This window comes from Sparus aurata, chromosome 6 (assembly GCF_900880675.1).
Source record: "Sparus aurata chromosome 6, fSpaAur1.1, whole genome shotgun sequence".
Taxonomy (NCBI): Eukaryota; Metazoa; Chordata; class Actinopteri; order Spariformes; family Sparidae; genus Sparus; species Sparus aurata.
This window is the reverse complement of record NC_044192.1, coordinates 18,821,760-18,843,001: the sequence shown is the minus strand read 5'-3', so window position 1 is coordinate 18,843,001 and position 21,242 is coordinate 18,821,760. Positions and strand designations below refer to the sequence as shown.

The 21,242-nt window shown below is 40.5% G+C and overlaps 2 protein-coding genes across 16 annotated transcripts in view; one reads left to right on the top strand and one right to left on the bottom strand.

Moving 5' to 3' along the window:
• Positions 1–15,934, top strand: part of cadpsb (Ca2+-dependent activator protein for secretion b) — a 77,357-nt gene extending 61,423 nt beyond the window's left edge. For 5 of the 15 annotated variants that reach the window (XM_030419238.1, XM_030419242.1, XM_030419236.1 and 2 more), the window contains 12 exons: positions 58–66; positions 2,542–2,698; positions 2,802–2,943; positions 3,664–3,825; positions 5,120–5,275; positions 5,409–5,556; positions 5,708–5,782; positions 6,566–6,649; positions 7,010–7,042; positions 7,237–7,344; positions 12,791–12,895; positions 14,620–15,934. In XM_030419238.1, coding sequence (XP_030275098.1) covers positions 58–66; positions 2,542–2,698; positions 2,802–2,943; positions 3,664–3,825; positions 5,120–5,275; positions 5,409–5,556; positions 5,708–5,782; positions 6,566–6,649; positions 7,010–7,042; positions 7,237–7,344; positions 12,791–12,895; positions 14,620–14,796 — 1,356 coding nt within the window. In that variant the 3' untranslated portion in view covers positions 14,797–15,934. The remainder of the gene's footprint in view (positions 1–57; positions 67–2,541; positions 2,699–2,801; positions 2,944–3,663; positions 3,826–5,119; positions 5,276–5,408; positions 5,557–5,707; positions 5,783–6,565; positions 6,650–7,009; positions 7,043–7,236; positions 7,345–12,790; positions 12,896–14,619) is intronic. The other 10 variants (XM_030419240.1, XM_030419241.1, XM_030419245.1 and 7 more) reach the window with 3 other exon arrangements.
• Positions 15,935–16,822: 888 nt separating this feature from the next.
• The window catches only part of ca16b (carbonic anhydrase XVI b), a 94,549-nt gene continuing 90,129 nt past the window's right edge, over positions 16,823–21,242 (bottom strand). Inside the window, exon 28 of the mRNA XM_030419126.1 lies at positions 16,823–20,901. Coding sequence (XP_030274986.1) covers positions 20,755–20,901 — 147 coding nt within the window. The 3' untranslated portion in view covers positions 16,823–20,754. The remainder of the gene's footprint in view (positions 20,902–21,242) is intronic.

Sequence of the window (21,242 nt, the reverse complement as noted above, 5' to 3'; positions counted from 1 at the left end):
TGTTCTGTACATCTTCCTGTGTCCTCACTGTCATATGATTGATGACTGTCCGAGCAGGGAAAAGAGGTATGTAGCGAAGTTGAATGAGAACCTCCTATAATGCTCTGTGCATGTCCAGTAGATGATGCCCCTCCCCTCTCAGCATCAGTTCACTCCCTCAGGATTGGTTATTGATATGGCTGCGTAGATACAGCACTATAGTCCTATCTGGCTGAACACTGGGCTTGCCCCAGAGCTCTGAGGGTCCCGTGTGTGTCCCTTAACCTCCATCAAAGGTTGGTGAGGCCACTCAGCCTGCCGACCTTTGAGTGTTGTCACCCCCCCCCCCCCGTTGGAAGCTTTTACGGTCCTCCCCCTTCAACCCATTACGATAAAAATATCTCTCCTTGAATGTGATGGAGAAGAGCTTTGTTTGCTGCCTGTTTCTCTAACACTAGAAAACTGTCAAGCTTTTTAAATATTAGGAGCGGGCAGGTAAGTAGACAGGTAAGTAAAGGTTTTGACCACCAGTGTGGTGGTTGGGGCCAAATAGCAAGTAGCTGAACGACTGTAAAGAAGATAAAATAAAATAAGAGCATGCAGCGTAATTTGGAAAATATCAAGCCTAATTTATTGAACTTGGCAACACGTTAGTCAGAGTGATAAGCAAATAAGCCAAGCCAAGACTGCCAGCGAAGCAAATACCGTACGTCTGCTGTCAAAGGGTGAGGAAGTCCTGACTGTGCTTGAAAACGGTCGGCTGAATCCCACAGAGTTACTTAACTAATTGGAACAGACGCACTCTGACACCAGAGATGCTGTGTGCTGCAGTCTTTGGTGTGCCTACTTGAAGATGTGCATGAGTCACATTTGCGTCTAAGCGGGCTATGGGTTTGTCGGTGATGTGAATGTTGGACCTTCTCATCTCCTAGCTTGAGAGAAAAGCATGCAGGGAGCTCCACGTTTGCATGAGAAAAAGCACCTCTCCCTTTAAACCTTTATATCGATGCTGTGGTGAATATAACAAGGCAAGAACATGCAACCCTACTGTGTGATCCTTTGTGCTACGTATACACTTGATTCACAGTTAATTCCACCTCTATGTCCCGATCAATGAGAGCAGTGGATTCAGTTTCTGAGTATGCAACAGGAAACACACACCACACACCACACGCCACACACGATGCACACGCAACAGCAGACGTATGTGTCCTTTCTGTGAAAACTATATCTAAAGAATAAAGCCAGTGATCTACATACAGCATGAGACGAACATAAATACTGACAACAGTGGGCGTTTAAAGGGTAACGCCACCAATTTTAAACACATGTGCTTGCATGTTTTGTAGGGTGCCACTGCAATATGTGAAAAGGTAGTGTGACGCCTTTTGTGGCTCCAGAGGGAACTGCTTCAGTAGCGTCCAGTGATGTCACTCACTGGATAAATTGCATTGTGGGTAATGCAGGTGCCAGTTTTTCAAAAGCAGTCCACTGGTTTAGTGTCTCTCTCTCGCATTATGGACAGTTTAAAAACAAATCAGAACAGCAGAACCAGAAATCTCAACGTTTTTATTCAATTCGTTCTCCTTCTTTCAAAGTCTGGGACCTACATTACCCACAATGCAACTTAGCAGGCAATTTTTTAACAAATAAAGAAGTCCTCCTCAAGACCTTGGTGGGGTTACTCTTTAATGCATACTTTAAGTTTTACATTTTGGAAATGCCTGCAGTAGAGTTAGATGTCAGTTAAATATGAAGCTATAGCCAGCAATCGGTTAGCTTAGCTTAGAATAAAGATTTGAAGCAAGTGTTAACTGCTAGCCTGGCTTTGTCCAAAGGTAAAAATAATTACTTCTAACGCTCATTAAATAAGAAGTTATATCCTTTTTGGTAAATGTTATAACAATTACGTATTTATTGGCTGGGTGCAGTGACTTCCTGAATGTCCTGCTGGCTCCAGGAAGTTTCTGTGCCTGAACAAACAATTTTTCACCTTTGGACTACGTTTTCTTTACAGCCTTATTGCTAAGCTAAGCTAACCGGCTGCTGGTTCTAGTTTGTTATTAGGGGACAGATGTGAGAGTAGTGTCATATGGGAGGCTGATGAGGGGGAAAACACTGAAATATGTGCCGATAAACATTTACATGTGCACACACACACGGTAAACATTAATGTACGTACACAACTAGCATGCACAGTTTTCAGTGTGTGTTTGCACATTCCTAACGCATATGTACATGCTTTTTGTGTGTACCTGCACATATTTCAGTGTTTTCTACCCAATCAGCCTCCCATACTATCAATCTTCTCATCTAACTATCAGCAATCAAAGCATAAGAATATCTCCCTAAATGTTTAGCTTCCTTTGCCAAACATTAACACACACAGAGCATACACAAATCTAGTGGCAATTCCTTTCAAGACCCGATGAGCTCAAGTTGTGTGTATTGTTCCCTCCTTCCTTTCTTCCTTCCTTCCTTGTCCTTCTTCCTTGTGTCGTCACATCTCTTAACTGGAAACCCCGGTTCACCTGTTTGCTTTTCCACATGCTGTGTCTCTAGGCGTTTGCATGGTGGACAGACCTCATGGTGGAGCATGCAGAGAACTTCCTGGCCCTTTATGCCATTGACATGGATGCCGCTCTGGAGATCCAGTCCCCTGAGAGCTGGGACAGCTTCCCCCTCTTCCAGCTGCTCAACGACTTCCTCCGGACAGACTGTGAGCTCCTGTCCACACATATATTTTTAAAAAATGTTCTAGGCGTTTCATGCTCGTACAAAGACACTAACGCCTTTCTGTCACTGCCTCTTTTTCCGCACAGATCACCTGTGCAATGGAAAGTTCCACAAACACCTTCAGGATCTGTATGCTCCTCTGGTGGTTAGATATGTGGATCTGATGGAGTCCTCCATTGCTCAGTCAATTCACAAGGGCTTTGATCGAGAGTCCTGGGAGCCTGTAAAGTAAGGAGCCTCCGTCTTTATAGCTAGGCTGTAGGATGGTGGGAGACGCAGTGCTTTTATATTCAGATGACGGACTGATTGCGCGGAGGCTGAGATAACTGGGAGAGCAGCTGTATTGTTCACCCAGGCTTCCTGTAGGTTCACTTTTAAAGACGGAGCCAAGAGTGGGCTGGATAACCTATTTTTTTCCTCTGCAAGAAATGGGTTATTTATTCTGAAAACATTCTTTGACTAATGTATGTGTCTTAAGTAATTTCTCTCCAACACATTGGGTCACAGCAACACCTAATATTTCTGTTGTTTTGTCTTGTGAACTAACCTTCATAATGTGTGCTTTGACATGTTGCCAGAAACAAAAGGCCTCCAGTCTGTTGCGTTGCTGTTTACAGCTCATTTGTTGTTGCTTTCACATTTTTGCATTTATAAGAGATTCAAGCTAAGATTTATTGAGATAAAAGATTTTTTTTTCCGTTTATTCCTTTCAGTGTCACTTTGCTTCTTGTTCTCGCTGCATTTAAAACAATATACATGTGCATCCTGAGTCCAGCTCTCTTTACTCTGTAGCTCTTCGTATAACGTGTGTCTAATGTGTGTTACTGTACATTCCTGTCTTCACCTAATTTCTGATTTTTACTTTAATGATGAGTGTTACATGGCTTTCTGCAGCTCCCACACCACTGTTATGGATCCTTTTTTCTTTTTGTCTGTCTTTTTCTGCAGGAGTTTAACAAGTAATCTGCCCAATGTGAATCTACCAAATGTGAACCTCCAAATTCCCAAAGTACCAAATCTGCCAGTGCCAGTAGCAGGACTATCAGTTAACCTTCCACAAATGCCTAGCTTTTCTACCCCGTCATGGATGGCTGCTATATATGACTCTGAGTGTGTATTCAACAAGTTTACTTTAGAAATATTAAGCCAGCAGAGACTGCCTTGGTATGAAGATGCTCTCAGCCGAAGATGGTTAAAAAACAAAACAAAACAAAACAAAAAAAACAAATTTTACAGAAAAAAATACAATAAAATTCTTCTGTATGGTTCCAACTGAACAAATCCTGAAATCACATTGCACTAAGATTTAGTTAGTTCTCACTTGTGTGAATACTCTATAATTATGTCCATGTTCATGCCAAGAGCTCTCTGAGAGGTGTTAGAGTAGATGGGGTTCTGCTTTCTAAAAATGAGAGGCTGAAACGCTCTCATTTGTCTCAACATGCATGCTGTTGAGCTGAAGTGCGGAGATACAGGCCAAAAAAACAAAAATATACATTGGTACCGTATGTTGTCCCCTCTGAGAACATTTTCAAGTTCTACAAACAGTATCTCCTAAGAGTTGTTCTCCACAGACATTTGCTTTTTTGTAGCGAACTGTAGATCAGTCATGGCCGTAGGTTCATCTCTGACCTTGAGCACCTGCTAGTAGTCTGATTGGAAAGGTTGAAATGGGTGGGACTGGAGGTGATGGCACGGAGAGACTGGGCAGATGGCGTTCATACCACTCTGTTTTATCACCTCCCCTCCCGACTCTTTCCTACAGCGCCTTCCCAATAAACTCTACTCAGGCTGGCCTAAAAGGTCTGCATGGTTTGTCTGGTAACTCTTCCAGGGGCCCCACCAGCCTGGGGACATGGATGTTGAGAGAGGGCCTGTGATGAAGGGAAAGCAATTTGGAGATTTTCTTTTTTTTCTTTTATTCTGTGGACCATAAATGCTCTTTTTTTCTTTTTTTTTCTTTCTTTTTTGTTTTTTACACGCCCTCCCTCACTTCTCCATCCCCCCCCCCCCACTCCTTTGTCTTGACACAGTGTGATTAGCTGCTGTATCTGCAGTAACTTTACCTGCATGTGGCCACTTCACCTTCCAGTCAATAATCATACTCTGCAGCATGGTTATTGATTTGTTACACTTAAAACCCCGCCTGCTCCTTTGCATCCATACACTGACTGTCCAGACACATCCGAACAAACAGGGAATGAGACAGACATTGGGACATAGCAGTCAGTGTATGGTCGGAATAAAATCTGACTGTGTCCAGGTGTGGAGGAACAGCATCCTCCTCCTCCACACCTGCCACAACACACCCCCTCCCCCCAAACACACCCCTCCCACCCTCCCTTTCTTCGTCAGGGTGACCTTTGTCTTCTGACCTGTGTGTGTGTGTGTGTGTCGATGGCAGTAACGGCTCCGGGACGTCGGAGGACCTCTTCTGGAAGCTGGATGCCCTCCAGACCTTCATCAGGGACCTGCACTGGCCAGAGGAGGAGTTTGCCAAACACCTCGAGAGTCGCATACAGCTCATGTCGAGCAACATGATCGAGAACTGTGTCAAACGGTGTGTTTTTTGTGCATTTGTTTGCACGAGGAGTACCTTAAAAAACAGAAATACTTAGAGGCCCTGAATGCTGAGAACACCTTACTGAAAGTTTTATATTACAGTGCTTATGAATATTTCACTCGTATTGCAGCACTAGGATGGCTTTCGAGTCCAAACTGACAAAAAGCAGCAAGTCCACAGATTTCCGCATTTCTCCAACATTATGCACCATGTTCAACGTGATGGTGGACGCCAAGGACCAGTCGGCTAAACTGTGCGCAATGGAGATGGGCCAAGAGGTAAAAACTTCACCTGGGACAGTGTTAAAAAAAAGAGTACATTTATCAGTTGCATTAATAATAGACAATATATTAGTTGTATATTTGTAAGAAGAAAACAGTATGTTTAATTATGTTTTGTAAGAAAAAAAACCTTCTCCTCTCTTTGCAGAAACAGTTCCACTCCCAAATAGACGAGCTGATAGAGGAGAGTGTGAAAGACATGATCCAGCTTCTGGTTGCAAAGGTGCGACTGTAAATCAGCTGTGAAAAGAAACGCAATACTTAAAGAGTTATGATTGTTAGCCATGCAGGTGGCATGTCGCTCTGTCTGCTGGACAGTCCACGACTTCTGTTCAGACTGAAAAATCTCAACTGTTTAATGGACTGGCATCAAAGATTGTACAGACGTTCATTGTTTCCCGACGGTGAACCTTATGACATGGGGGATCCTTTGATAAGTCATCAGACAATATGAAAGTATTGTAAAAATGATAAATACTGTACATCACAGTACTGTAAGTCACCCGATTATCTGCAAAATATTCCTAAACTTTCAAATTGAAACCTCAAATGGTAAGTAAAACAATGTAATCATTGTAACCTCACATTTAATCAGGAAACAAATTATTTCGAATGCATCACAGATAACGATAAGATAAGACATGAAGAAAACTGTGTCTTCAACCTTCAAAATAAAATGGGAAACCAATATATGACTGTACTTCAGCTTTTTCAAGACATTCACGTTGCAATATTATACAAACTATTCCAATAATGATAATTAAACTAACTAAGTGTTTTTTATCGCAATCCACACTAAAATCTCATCACTTTGATAATCCTGATCTCACCTCTGGCGCCATCATGGGTCAAAATTCAAATAGCCAATTAGCAAGTGATAAACTAAAGATGGTGAACATGGTATAAACATTAAACCTGCTTGACTTAAGTATTTTAGCACACACCGACCTTAGCAAATTCTTTTATAGTTCATTATTTCCCTTTTTTTCCCCCCCTCGTTTCACAGTTTGTTGCCATTCTGGAGGGAGTGTTGGCCAAGATTTCCAGATATGATGAAGGAACTCTCTTCTCCTCATTCCTTTCATTCACGGTGAGAGGAAGCTTCTCTTTACTCAGCCCCTCGCTGCCTCATTTCATCAATGGGCTTGAAATGGAATTGTTTGGCAGTATTAGGGGCCTAATTATCGTAAATCAATACTCTTTGTATCGCACCAAAAGGAGTTGGTAGAGTACTGTAGCGACTAAAGATGCCTCCACAGATGAAATGATGCTCACTGTTATTTACCCATTCTTTGGTCAGATTAGATTTTTTTAGATGTAAAAGTTTGAGTATGGCTTTAACATTTGGTAAAAAGCATGTTTATCTTTCTTAAAGTAACATTTAAGTTGTGGATTTTAGAAGAGATCGATTCCAATTTTCCTCTAAAAGACATTTTGTTTTGATTTTCAGGTGAAAGCTGCCTCTAAATATGTGGATGTACCTGTAAGTGCAATAACACCCCACCTCTCCGTGTGCTTATGAGTTTGTGTGTTTTTTCTGTTTAAAGTTGCACAAAAAATACTTAATGTTTCTTGTTGTAACCATCGACTGTGTTTCTTTTTTTTTTTTTTAAATCACAGTAATTGTCCAGCGTTTGCTTCTTCCCCTCCTGACCCTGCTGTGTTTCCGCTTTACAGAAACCCGGAATGGACGTGGCCGATGGCTATGTGACCTTTGTGCGCCACTCTCAGGATATTCTTCGTGATAAGGTCAATGAGGAGGTGTATATAGAAAGGTTATTTGATGTAAGTAAGATGCCGTCTCCTCCTTACAAGAAGGGAGGGGCCTTCCGAAATGTGGCAAAACAACAGGGCAGAGAGGGATAAGTCCCATTTTGAGACCAGGAAATGTATTTCAACCTGGCAGAAGAGGCTTTTCTGATCCTCTACCCCTCTTCACTTCTCTCTTTCTGTCTTCTCTTCTCTCTGAACCTCAGCTGCTGCCCTCTGCATTCTGGTGTGCATTGCCACAGTGCTTTTGGGCCTTTGTGTATGAAAAAAAAGGAAACTTTTATTTTACAAAGAGTCCATAAAAGCATCCTCAAAAACAGGATTATCTGAAGCAGTGCTCTCTGGAAAGAACAGAACTCTCCATAGTAATCACATGCCGACACAGTGACTTCTATTTTTCGAGTTCACCACTGTACTCTACGCTTTCAGACACTTTCCACATGAAGCATGTCAGCCTCCTGAATAAATGACACTCTACCTTCTTGGCTTCAGTCCACAGTGGAGCACCCACACGCTGGGTGTGGGTGAAGGATGCTGCTGGATGGGCCGGGGTGAAATAATGATGTCACAGTCGGAGGCTGACATGTCGTATGCCCTTGGTCCGTTAGAGCAGTGGTTCCCAACCCGGGGTCAGGACCGCACTAAGATGTCACAGGATAAATATCACAGGATGATTGATTAAAAAGAGGAAAGACATCACTGACACGCAACAAAACCGGACACCTCTTTGTTACGTTCTGCAGCCTGTTGCAACCGTTTGTGTATAACGTAAACGCTAACTGCTATGTTGTGAGCAGGTAGAATTGTACTGAAGTCATTACTTTTGTGTGATCCCACCTTGTAATCTTAAACTATAATTAAACTAAATCCACTGTGGTGAAAACATAAAAGCAGGTTATGTTTTATCTTGTGAATCACTCTGATGAAATTAGAGAGAAAGACAGAAATTAAGCAACAACAGACTCACGATACACACAGTAGAATAATGTATGATACGACACGTATTTGTCGTGAATAACAAAACAGTCATTTATTGATTGCTTCTGTTGAGGTTCAGGAAACAGAACTCTCTTTCAAGAAAAAAAAAACATTTTCTCTGACTCTTCTATACTGAGTGTCTCCAGATAATAAGGAGTGATCTATACTCGCTCGAGAGAAGGGTAATTTTTCTCCACATTCTATCACTAGAGGTGAACCAATAAGTCGATTGACAGAAAACTAAGTGGCTGCTTTTTTAAAAAATACTTCACAAAGCCCACCTGCTCTCTGGTAAAGACCAGACTAAGTGACTGACAAGCAGCGTCCGGTGACCGATCATCCAGACTGTGTTAGCAGTCAGGAGACAGACTGAGGGAAGAAGTTTGGAGTAAAGCAAGAAAAACTAGTTCGAATGAGGCAATATCAACTCGTTAGAGCGGAGTCGTGGCATGCAGGGTTGCGACTAATGATCATCTTAAAAAGCGATTAACCTCCTGGTTATTTCACACAACTATGAGATAAATCGTGACAAGTGCCATCAATAATAGTCAAAATAGTATGAAAAGTAATTCTCATCAGAATTTCCAAGAGCCCAAAGCAATATCTTTACATTGCTTATTATCAGTCCAAAACCCAAAGATTCTTCTTTTACCGTTATAAAAGACAACGAGAAGCTGCAAAGACGTACAATTAAGAAGGTGGAACCAGCGTTTTTGCTTGAAAGAAATCACTGAAACAATTAATGGATCATCTGAATATTTGGCAATTAATTATTTTGATCAACAACTGATTAGTCAACTAATTGCATCCAAACTACTAATACTGATGGAAATCATGTTATCAGAGGACAGCGGTTAATGAATGAGGAACCACGGCTTTTGGACAAGCAAAGGGTTTTAGGATGAACATTTTTAACAATTCTCTAATGAATGGACCAAACTATTCATCATTTAATTGAAAACATTATAATATCACTAAGTAGAGCGCATACCACTCTGCCAAGACCCGACAGCAACCTTTAATTAAATCAAGTCAAAACAAACTTTGCCGAACTGGTGCAACAGCCTGCAAGACTGCAGCAGTCTGAGACGGAAGCATCGCTTGCGCTCTTGCAGTTAATAGAAATATACGTCCTTTTGGTTGAGGGGTTATAAGAAGGTACGGTGTTAAAAGGCCACAAGGCAAAAGTCCGGTTGGGAACCAGTGTGTTAGAGGATGAAGAGAGCACTGACTTACAAAAACATAATCCTTAAACGGGATACATTGACAGCGATGTGTCCTCCATGTGTGGTTTGAACGACACATAATGCTGTGATGTGTGTGCTTCATGTCATTCAGAAACTATTTGTACAGACCTGTGTCTCTGCAGGTGTGTGATGGCTTTGTGTGTGTGACCGATTCTCAGTGAGTTTTTTTTTTATGTCTGAGGGATACTCAGAAGTAAGCCCCCTCTGGTTTCATATTTTTGTGTTGGCCGTAGACGCGGGAGTCTTGCGCCAGATAAATATAATTTTTTTAATTTTCCGTTCATTTTGGAGTGAGGAGTGACGCTGGTGTGAAGTGTGGGTCTGCTTCTGTCTTTGTAGGTCCACACTGCCCCCCCCCCCCCTCCGTCTCCTCCTGTGTTGTCAAGTTTTTTCTACTGTGCAGTCCCCCCCCTCGTGTCCTCTGTGTAGCCCCAAAGTGCAGCGAAATCCTAACCAGCACTGTCGTGTTAAAAAAAAAAAAATCTTTTGAAGATTTCTCAAGCTGTGAATGTTTCAGTTTTATAGCGTTTTTTAAAACTATTCTTTACTTCAAGGATGTCAATGTTTTTCTCTTTCATTTAAATGCATCTCCATCCATCCATCCATCCATTTGCATGCATGTGGGGAAAAAAAAAACAAACGTTCCTAGATGTTGCATAGGCTCTACTTTATCTCTCTTTCTTTCACTGGTTAATTTCTAACTTCAATCCTTTTTATCTCCTCTTTTTCTGATTAACACCATTCCTGCTGCCTCCTCTATTAAAAAAAAAAAAAAAAAGTGGCACTTATCTCTAGTGTTGCGTTGCGTTGTTTTATCACATTATGTTGGTTGGCATGATTTTAGAGTCAAATAATCTTCCTGTGTACATCTTCTAGCATGACCCTCCTCCTCAAAGTTCTGCCTCATTTGCACATACAAGCAGTCTTTCCTTAGCACGTACTCTGCCACCCACCCACCTGCGAGGTCTGCATGCACTGCACGCTCAACTCGACTGTGAAGTGGACAGGCATCTGCATATCCAGGCCGCAAGTTCGAAACCTTTAACAAACCAGTCACCACAATCTTGATTTAAAATAAAGAAGAAGAAGAAAAAAAATAAACCTCACCGAACATTCAAATTAAGATCCACTTCAAATTCAGGCCTAAGAGAAAAAAAGAAAAAAAAAAAAGCTTCTCTGCGTTCCTGCCTACTCACATGTTTAAAGTTGACTTCTTTTCTTGGGACTGGAGGTATGACGACTGTTTATTTATTAGACTTGGGTGCTGTTCTCTTGTAACTTTAAAAAAAAAAAAAAAAAAAAAAAAATACACTGTCTGGAAAACGACCAGCCAAAGCAAAGTGGAGAAAAGAAAAAAAAAAGGTACAAGAAAATAGCACCGCTGCTCCCTGCCTGCTAACCATTTACTCACTTTCATTCTATTTTTTCTTTTGCTAATGAACTTGTGTCAAAACTATAATTTCAACTCCCCATACAGTAGTCGTTTTCTCCATTCAGTGTCGGGGATTTAAATGCAGCCCTGCATTTTCTGTTTGAATAAATTATAAATAAAGGCTAAGTAATTGCCTTCAATAATTGATGGGCCATGCAGCTTTTACAAAATATTGACTCGGAGAACATTTTCTTTTTCGGATTTCAAAGGGTAATTACAGTTCAAGAAAGATAAATCTGTCGACGCCCTATGACTTCCCTCTGCTTTATTATTTTTCCTCAAGTAGCAGTAGCACCAGTGCTCTGAGTGTTTCCTCTAAAATTGCTCCTCGCAGCTCTTCAGAGTGCTACAGTATAAATAGTCTGTGTGCGGATGTCAAACTCGTGGTTTGCCTGTGTGTGTGTGTGTGTGTGTGTGTGTGTGTGTTGGGAGCATATACTGAAACAAACAGGAAGGCCCAAATTCAAGATAGTCTCAAAGTATTTCAGTAGATGTTAATCTATAAAACTAAATGAGAGGAAATGTGTCATTATGGTGAAGTTGTAATTGGACCAGTTTTCATGTTATTTCTTAAATATCTCGGTGATTAAGTCGTGCATGAGTGTAGGTAGGTAGGCGAGCCTTTAAGGGCCCTGAAAACTTGTTTTCTCAATCAGTGTCTTACTATGACTGATGTGGAGCAACATTAAAGAAACAGATTCACTTATTCGCTGTCTTTTCAAGAGTTAGATGATGTCACTCTCATGTCCACCCACTCAACATGGAGCCTTAAACAGGAGATGGTTAGCTTAGCTTAGCATAAACCCCAGAAGCAAGAGGGGAACTCTGCGCCTGACTCGGTTCAGTGGTAACAAAATCCACCAAACAGCATGTTTAAAACACATCTTCATAACTTTACAACTCAAAGGGTCGACTGCCAGTGACTCCCAAAGACAACATGAATCCCTGTTCTCACAACATGATCGTTGCAGCGTACGTGCTACAGCTGGACCTTCAGCCTAAGGTTGCAGTCTGGTTAGGTTCAGGCACTGGAACTACTTGGTTAGGAGGAAGAAAACCTCATGGTTTGGCTTTACTAATGAATGCACCTGTGTTACATACGCAACTTCAGTCACATAATGTATGTGACGTAATTAACCTTGTTAGCAAGTTAAAATAACTTGCTATTGACTCAGTCCTGATGAGACGGCTTAGCTCAGACTTAGAGCATTAAATTCATCGTTAAAAATGCCAGAGGAAGTGGTTTCCCACAAACTTTAACTCTTGATTTGATTCAGTCATATTCAAGACGAAGTTTTCAGGGGCTCTTAAAGCACTAGACGAAGACGGAAAAGTTATTTTCATTTCCTTATATTATAAATGCATGATAAAGAGAAACAGTTGAAACAAGCACTCGACACAGTAGCTTGTAATTTCTTTGTAGGCGATAAGATTTATTTTGAACATGACTTCATTCTTACTTTAATTCAGCCCGTTAACTTGCATTGACTCTCAATTCTGACTCATGAAATGCAAGAGTGTTTGTCTTGTGAATTAGGATAGAGACTCATTAATCCTCGCTAACTGGTGTGTATGTGCAGTACACGTGGGTCGAATGAAACGTAGCCTCACATGTGTTTAAGCAGGTTTTATATTGAGGTGATGCTTGAATACACACATGGGGGAGCTTGAACGTTAATATTACTGTCATACACTGTGTGTTAGGTGTCCTTGTGCGTCCTAAAGGTTAGTTTTATGTCATGATGTCTTGAGTATGTGTGTGAGTGTGTGTTTTGCTGGAGAGCGTTGTGTTTATGTGTTTCAGCAATGGTACACTGCCACCATGAACCTGCTGGGGACCTGGCTCACTGAACGCATGGATCAGCAGCTCCACGTCTACCAGCTAAAGATCCTCATCAGGATTACAAAGGTGAGGACGGGAGACACCTCTGCCCTGCAATGCCAAACTGCAGTAACAGGTCAAAATTGAGTTGGACTTAAATAAGATTTTTTTTTTATCTTGCGACCAATCGTCAGAAATGCAAAAATCACAGTGATTATAAGCTGAGCTTCAGCTGCAGTTACTGCGGTCAGTGACGGACGTGTCCGTAAATCACATATTCTGGCTGGTTTTAGGACAATCCAATAAAGGGAATTCTTACTGACTTTGTCTGTGAATTATCAGCTGACATGATTGTAGTCAATAGTAATAATGGTTTAGATTTCACTTTGCCACTTCTTGATTGCTAAACCCCATCCTTGTTCTTTGTCCCTTACTTGTATTTTAGTGGTTATAGAGCAGATCGTACAACCATAATCAGGTGTTATATTGCTCATTGTGTACTATGTATACTAGCTACGTCGTAATTTATATTTATAACTTTTTAGGAATGTATTGTTTTCTACATGTTTTAGAGGTGAAATAAATATATATCAAGCTGCCTTAATAGGTTAAACCTCAGAAAACAATACTCAATAAATATATTACGTCTTCGGGTCGTACGTCCGGCTGTCCCATTATTGTGAACGTGATATCTCAAAAACACCTTGTGACCGCCATCATCATCGAGGATGAACTGATTAGATTTCTTACCATTGCTCAACTGTTCATATAATAATTCGGACAAAATTTTACACAAATGTTTAATAGGATTAAATGATGAAGTGATGACATTTAACATCCGAAAGGACATTTTTTTATGCCGTAGCTTAGGAGTGGAAAGACACGAAGATCGTTGTAACCGCATGTTGTCTTTGCACTACCTCTTTTTTAAAAAAATCTATTTAAGGTAAATCTAAAATCATTAGTGGAGTATCTGAATTTTTGGGGTAAAAGGTCAAAGAATAAGTCATGATGTTTAAGCCAAAAATATTATTCAGAAACATATTTTACAAAAAATGGCAGTAGAGCTGATACCTCCAACTAGGCCCTTATTTTTAGACGAACCTAATCCAGTATCAAATAAAACTTGTTTAAATCTGCATTAAATTGTACTCATCAGTAGCGGTTCTAGACCAGATTTAATAGGGGGGCCAGGTTGGGGCCGGCTTTTTTGTAAGGGGGCACATACAACCCGGAAAAAAGGACAAATCCCTCATTCAGACAAAGCAGTGTTTACAATTTCAGCAATTTTGATTGGGTAGTGAACTGCCGAGACACTTTATTTCTGCCTTTCCCTTCAGAACAAAATCATTGCAAGAAATCTGTCATTGTGTTATTAATGCAGACTCCCTGTCAGGGGGCCACAGGGGGGTCCAGACTCAGAGTTACGGGGGCACTGGCCCCTGTTGCCCCCCCCCCCCTAGAACCGCCCCTGGTACTCATAGATACCAGCCACCTAAATACTGCAGAACTGTTCATATAGAAGTAATGAAAAATGTTGAAAAGCGCTCTGTATTTTTTCAAAAACATTCCATCATCTTCCCTTTATCCGGATCGGCACCAGAAGTTAATGGGGTCTATTCTGGGCCGAGACCCATCATTCCTCCAAGTTTTGTGGAAAATGGTTCAGTTGTTTTTGTGTAATAGTGCTGACAAACCAACGAACGGACACAGGTTTAGCATAGCATTACTGCAGTTTGCCTTTGTAGGGCGGACCTGTCGAGATGTTTGTGTCCACATGCTGTAGTCATGGATCTCCCTCCTCCCTGCAGAAAAAGTACCGGGACTTCCGCCTGCAGGGCGTCCTCGACTCCACCCTCAACAGTAAGATGTACGACACGGTGCGCAACAGGCTGACCTTGGAGGAGGCCACTGCCTCGGTGAGGGAAGGAGGCATGCAGGGCATCTCAATGAAGGACAGCGATGAGGAGGACGAAGAGGATGACTAGAGCCCGAACACCGACACTCCAGCCCTCCCTCCTTCCCACCCCTGAACCCTCCTCACCCCGATCCCCCTTTCACACTTTTGACTTTAGCCTGGTTACCGATGCATGTACCAACTCAGATAGCCACTCTAGGACCTCTTTGTCAGCTCGAAAATGCCTATGAAGGAACTATTAACTATAAAAAAAAAAAATAGTACTTATACTGAGGAAAAATCAAAATCAAAATGTTAAAAAATAAATGATTGGCAGTTTAGCTGTGTCATGATCAAGATAGCACCTATCTTTGATTCATTCATTTCTAAATTCATTTCTATGTGTTACTAAGCAATATGGAGAACCATTTGTTTGACAATGTTGAGTGAGATTAATAGGTGTGTCCCTGTCCAATGCAAACCTATATGGCGCTTCTTTGTCGTATTCTACATTCATTAATGGTACATTGTCGTGATGATGAGTGTGTGGACCCTTTTCTTTGTCTCGTCTGTTTTTAAGTGAATGCCAACTGCTTCAAACTGAAAATAAACCTCTGTATTTGTTTACGGCTGTTACAGATACACTGTCGTCTACTCACTGTTATTAACATCAACAGTAAGTCTAGACCCGCATTTTTATCATGTGTCGATGCTATGTGATCTTATCTCAATTACTAATTAGACGTGATTCAACAGGAATCTTGAACTTCAACGAGTGGGTATTCTAGAGATGCAATATTCTCATAGCTCCATTTTGATAACTTGGGAGATTCTATTTTTATTTCAACATTAAAAAGGCCTTGAAACAGGTTCTATTTTAATTGAGTTGCACTTTTACAGAGAAAAGAGCAAAAATAATTTTTTTTATTAAGAAAAAAAAAGGTTGGTCCGTCTTTGTTCTGTAATTGTGTAGAATGAGATGTCTGGCATTTGTTTGGGTCTCACTGTTGTTTTGTATATATTATATAAATATATATATAAATATAAAATGCTGTACATTGCATTCTGAGCCATCGCTGCATGCCTGTGGGTTCCCACCCTCCCCAAACGCTTTCTGTTTTCTGTGTGAATTTAGCTGGTGGATTCATTCTTGCTTTTGCCTTATGAAAGCCAACAGTTGTAATATGCAAGAGCTGTGGCCTCTAAATAAAAATTACTGTACATGTGCACCCTCTGTCATGTTTACTTGCTGCACATTTAGAGACGCAAAGAAATATCTATAAAAGTGTTGGTTTGCCGGTGGTGGAAAGTAACTAATCACTGTACTGCATTTTACTTTCAGATACTTTTAGATACTTACACCCTACAGCATGCTGCTTCCTCGGTTTGAACATTTGAAATTTGAACGCAGACATGAGACATATTTTTTTAAAATCCCATATGACCTACAGATTCTGTGGGTACCAATACATCAGGGAATGGTCCATAAAGAATCCACGGAATCACAGGATATACTGCTCCCTATAACTACAGACCTTGCCTGAGAATCCTCACATTTAAGTCTCCTTCAGTATCAAAAGTAATCTGGTGGTAGATGTCAGCACATTCATGGGTATATCACAAATGAGAACTGCTAACAGCCAATTCGGCTTACTTTTAATTTGACTAATTTGCCAAAATCCAAATAAATATAAGATTTTGGCTCCAGAGCCTCAAGTTGTGGGCCACAGCTAACTAATCAGTACTTGAGTCTTACATGTAATACTAATTTATAATACCTCAGTACTTCTTGCCCACCACATAGAGAAAAAAAATATTTTTCCTCCTCCAATACATTAAAGTTCCTCATTATTCTACAGCAGTGTCAAGAAAATCTGTGATCACACGAATATAAATAGCGCAAATTACATAACAAAAGAGGTCGATAAAGCGGCCCAACAACTCCACGACATGCTTACATATGTTGAGTCTTACATATGGTGTTGCTATTTTTATTTCAGGATCTGAATACTTTTTCCACCTCTGCTGTTTGGTGTCAGGCTGACAGCAGGGGGCGACAGGACGAACAGGCTGCTTCTTTGCTTCATCACTCCAAGTCAACACTCCTCCATCAGCAGTTTCTTGTGACACAAGGATGCTGTGCACCCAAACCAAAACTTTATTTAATGTATAGCAATACAGATTACCTATTAAATAACACTAGTACACTATAATATGGTATATGACAGCATCATAGGGCATATATGGCTATGATACTATCATATAAACATGTGATATGATGGACAAAACCATTTCATTATTTATTTTAAGTTACAAAATAGACCGAACGACCAACCTGGCTGAAATGCACTGAGGCTAACATACTGGATTCCCTGGACCGTAGAGCAAATGTCGGGAAAAAGTCTGGGGTTAAATATCAGCACGGACCTCAGAGGGGCAGGTGGGGGTTCTGCTGTGGAGAACTGGATAATACATTTCCCACAAAAGTACAATCTGTTACAGGGTCACTATACAAACCAAATATTCGTATGAAAATATAAACTTCTATGGTCACAAAGATTACATTGAAGTCAAAGACATTTGCTTTTTGAAGTGTTCAGCCACCACAGCACTCGTGTTTTTCAATGCGTGAAAAAAAAAAAAGAAAAGAAAAAAGAAATACGTCACTGCAAAGAAAGTTTGTGTCGCAGAGCAAAGACATCGGAAATCTGGACTGTTTCTCCAAATGTTGGAGAGTTTTCACTCCCCTTTTGTCAGAGAAGTCAGGTGTTCAAAGGAGAAGGAACAATAGGTTTCCATCATAACAGAGCGCATGATAGAGCAGGAGGGTACACATAAATCATTCGAGAGAGAGAGAGAGGGGTGTTTGGGGTTGAAAAGGGCTTGTAATTAACAGCCATAAAATAGTGCGGGGACAGAATATCAGCCCAAACGAAACACACTCTACAGTCCGAACTTTAAGTCTATCCATTTCATCTAGCTACTGTGAGGAAAGCTTCATGTACTCCGATTAGCGTCTGTAATCCTGAGGACACAAACACGCTGAACTGTTAAATGTTAAATTCACACCGCTGACACTGGTAATCTGTACTGCAAGATTTAACTTTTTTTTTCTTTTTTTAAGTTCTAGTTGATTAAATAGATCTCAGGACAAAACCACTTACATGTTGCAAAACTGGAACCACATCTTTGGTTACAAATAAAGCATCAACCCCCCAAAAAAGAAACTACAGTGCCTACAGAAAAGTGTTCACCTCCTTTGGATTTGTTTTGTTTGTTTGCTTGTTTCATTCATTTAGAACTTTGAATCACAGTGGATGTATTTAGGATTTATTACACTGATCAAAATATATAGAAATAAAAGTCTGGAGCTATTATAAAACCATTGATTGTGCGTGTGTCCAACCCTTTACTGCGATATTAAATCATGGCTTGTTGAAGTTGAACGGAGCTGTGTGTAATCAAGATATTTTAGGTTAACCCTGAGGTTAATTAGTCAATTTCCCCAGGAAAACTGCATCATGAAAACAAATGAATACTCCAAACAACTCCGTGGCACGTTAACTGAAAAGTACTAATCAGGGAGGAAGGACACAAGAGCATTGCCAAGGCACTGGATATCCCTAAAAATTATGATAAAAATTAAAAACAGTTTGGCACGGCTTTTCAATCTGCCTGGAGCAGATTGTGATTGTTTTGAGAATAAAGAGGCTGAGGGAGCTCTGAAAGAAGCTGTGGGGTTTCATAACTGGAGTTAGAGAAATGGTCCAGGTGTTAAACCAGCCGCAGCTTTATGGAAAAGCTGCAACGAACTTGCATGAAAGCATGTGTGAGACTTTGCGACAAAGCTGAAGGTTTTAAGAGCTGGTGATCCTAAATGTTACGTGGAGTGGAAGCCAAACACTGTACATCTGCAGAAACGCACCATCCTTATCACGAGGCCTGCTGAGGCAGCAGGCAGACGGGTAAAAGATAAAGAAAATCCTGGAGGATTTGTCTGAGAGAACGGCAAGATTCTTTATTTTTTTATCAGACCAATGATGAAATATAAAGCCCCGGCTGCACGGAACTGTCTTCACAAGAACAATGCTAATGTCTGGGAGCGGCTGAGTCAATGTCTAGACTGAGTCCAGACCAGTTTAGTGGCAGGAAATGAAACTCTCTCACAGTCTAATGGCTGCGGAATGTCTTTATATATTATATCATTATCATAACATAAGTTTGGATAACTTGATTTAGTGTAAATGTTGTCTGTTCCTGGTTAAATGCAGCATTACAGTTAAAGATGCAATATGTAAGAATGAGGGGACAGCATATCACCAGAGTAATTAGCTGTAGCTGCCATTAGCTAGTTAGCTCAGTTAGCTGTGCAGCTAGTAGTAAGGACTGGGAGCTTGGCCCTCGGTTTTTGTTCTGCTAGCACAGGAGAATTTTTATTTTGAATATTTTCTTATCTCATTATTTGCTTTTAGCCATGTTCCTGATGATAGTCTATCAAAATAATCTCATCATATTTCGATAAAACAAAGAAAATAAAAAAGAGACATTATAAAATAAAAGTGTGTCCGGATGTCCAAAGCTATCCACATAGATTAAATGTTAATGTTGCCAAAGGTGTTATTGATAAATACTGAAGGTTCTGAACACCTGTGCATTCAACGTTGGATTTTCTTTCAAAGTCAATAATGACGTGAATGTTAATTCTGCAGTGTCATGGATGTAGAATAATGAAACCATCGGGGTTTACAAGGGCTCCCTATAAACCTCGCTATCACTGTTTAATTTTGTCTGTCGACAGGCACATGGTGAGCTGGGAAAAGAAATGTTAACTGCTGATCTATTTGTATTATAGGCTAATAATTAAACAAACTCACATTTTGTCCTGTGGACAAACGGAGAACCGAGGACAACGGAAACGTTTCCAGTTGTCTTTGCAAATGTGGCGCCGACAATAGTACCACTTAGAAATGCCACTAAATCAGTTTGTTGGCATTTGTTTCTTCTTCTGACGAGCGCCAAATCTAAATCATGATTACATCCACTGCGACTTCATTTAGTAAAACAATAAAACAAGCGAGTGTGACTGGGGTGAATATGTTTTTGTAGACACTGTACTGCGTCAAACACAGATACCCATTACAATTGTTAACCGTTGAGCTTTGACAGTTGAGGTTAGAAAAGCTGGAAAAAAAAAAGTGATGAGAAAAAATTAAGCTTTGTTGATATTCATGACAAGCTATAGAATCTGAAAACAAAATGAATCTACGTCAAGGCAGGTGGACAAAAAGGTAATAGTACTTTTAAAGGAAAAAGAAAAAGAAAACATTGGTTGGCTAGTAAGGATATAATATATATATATATATATTACAAAACAATATAACAATATAAATCCCTGTAAAAAGCAATAAACGTTCACATAAGATGTTCGAACACATTTGAACAAAATAAGCCATAAGTACATTATACAAGACAGCAGTGAGATATTTGGACAATATGTGAAGATTAGGCAGGTAATCGTCTCTTTACTTGTGATAGAGAGCTTCACCCGTGTGGAGTGGAGTCTCAAAACAGTTAGTTTGATCGATGTGGCAAAGTGACATAATGCATGCTGGGCTACGTCGTGATGTGATGTCTTGTTTTTGAGACTTTATCAGGAGTGGATCGCCGTCACCCGTCCTGGTTCTTCATGCTTCAGGTTTCGTCTCAATGCGGTCCCCAAGGTCCGAGTTGTGTCGTGATGCCAGGGTTTCACTGTGAAACTTTTTTCTTCTTCTTCTTTTTTTTTTTTCACTCACTTCATTGGATTTAGGCAGTAACACTGATAGTATAGTGCAAACTGGACAGAGCTGCTTTTTCCTCACATCAACTTAAAACAGGTGCAAACGCTCAGCAGGATAACGTTTAAGAAATAAAGGACAAAAACATAAATATGAAAAAACTTTTATCAGTATAAAAAGTAATAAGGTTATTCATTTAATCAATAGTCTGGCAAAAAAGGCCTCAGAAAAGTTCTTGAGTTTGTACAAATTAAGTGCCTGGAGGAATGTCCTCAGACGAGCGACTCCATGCTCTCGGCAGGATCCGACTCGTCTGCAATCACCACCACCCCATTAGTGTCCATGTGCATGGGGCTCAGGCTGCACTCTCTGTTACTCACCAGGCTGAGCATGGCTTTGTAAAGGTACTGGTACTGCTCCTGTGCACACAAACACAAACATGCAGCATGTTAACGCTAAAGATCACATCATTTCATCTGATACACAATCATTTATCAATTTTGATACAGACATCGAATCACAGTGACAAACCAAACAGAATTAGCAGTCGACTGCAGCTCTCTGCAGCTTTGAAGCTCATTGGTTCGGTTTCATGCCTGACACAATTACTGTAAGGTTTGTTCAGAACAAATCTCACTGACCTCTATTAGAAAAAGAAAGAAAAAAAAAAAACTCAGAAGAAAGAACTACCTGTCCGGCACTGAACGGCAGACAAAATTACTAATTGACCAGATAACACAGTGGAGCGTTTAGCTGCTAA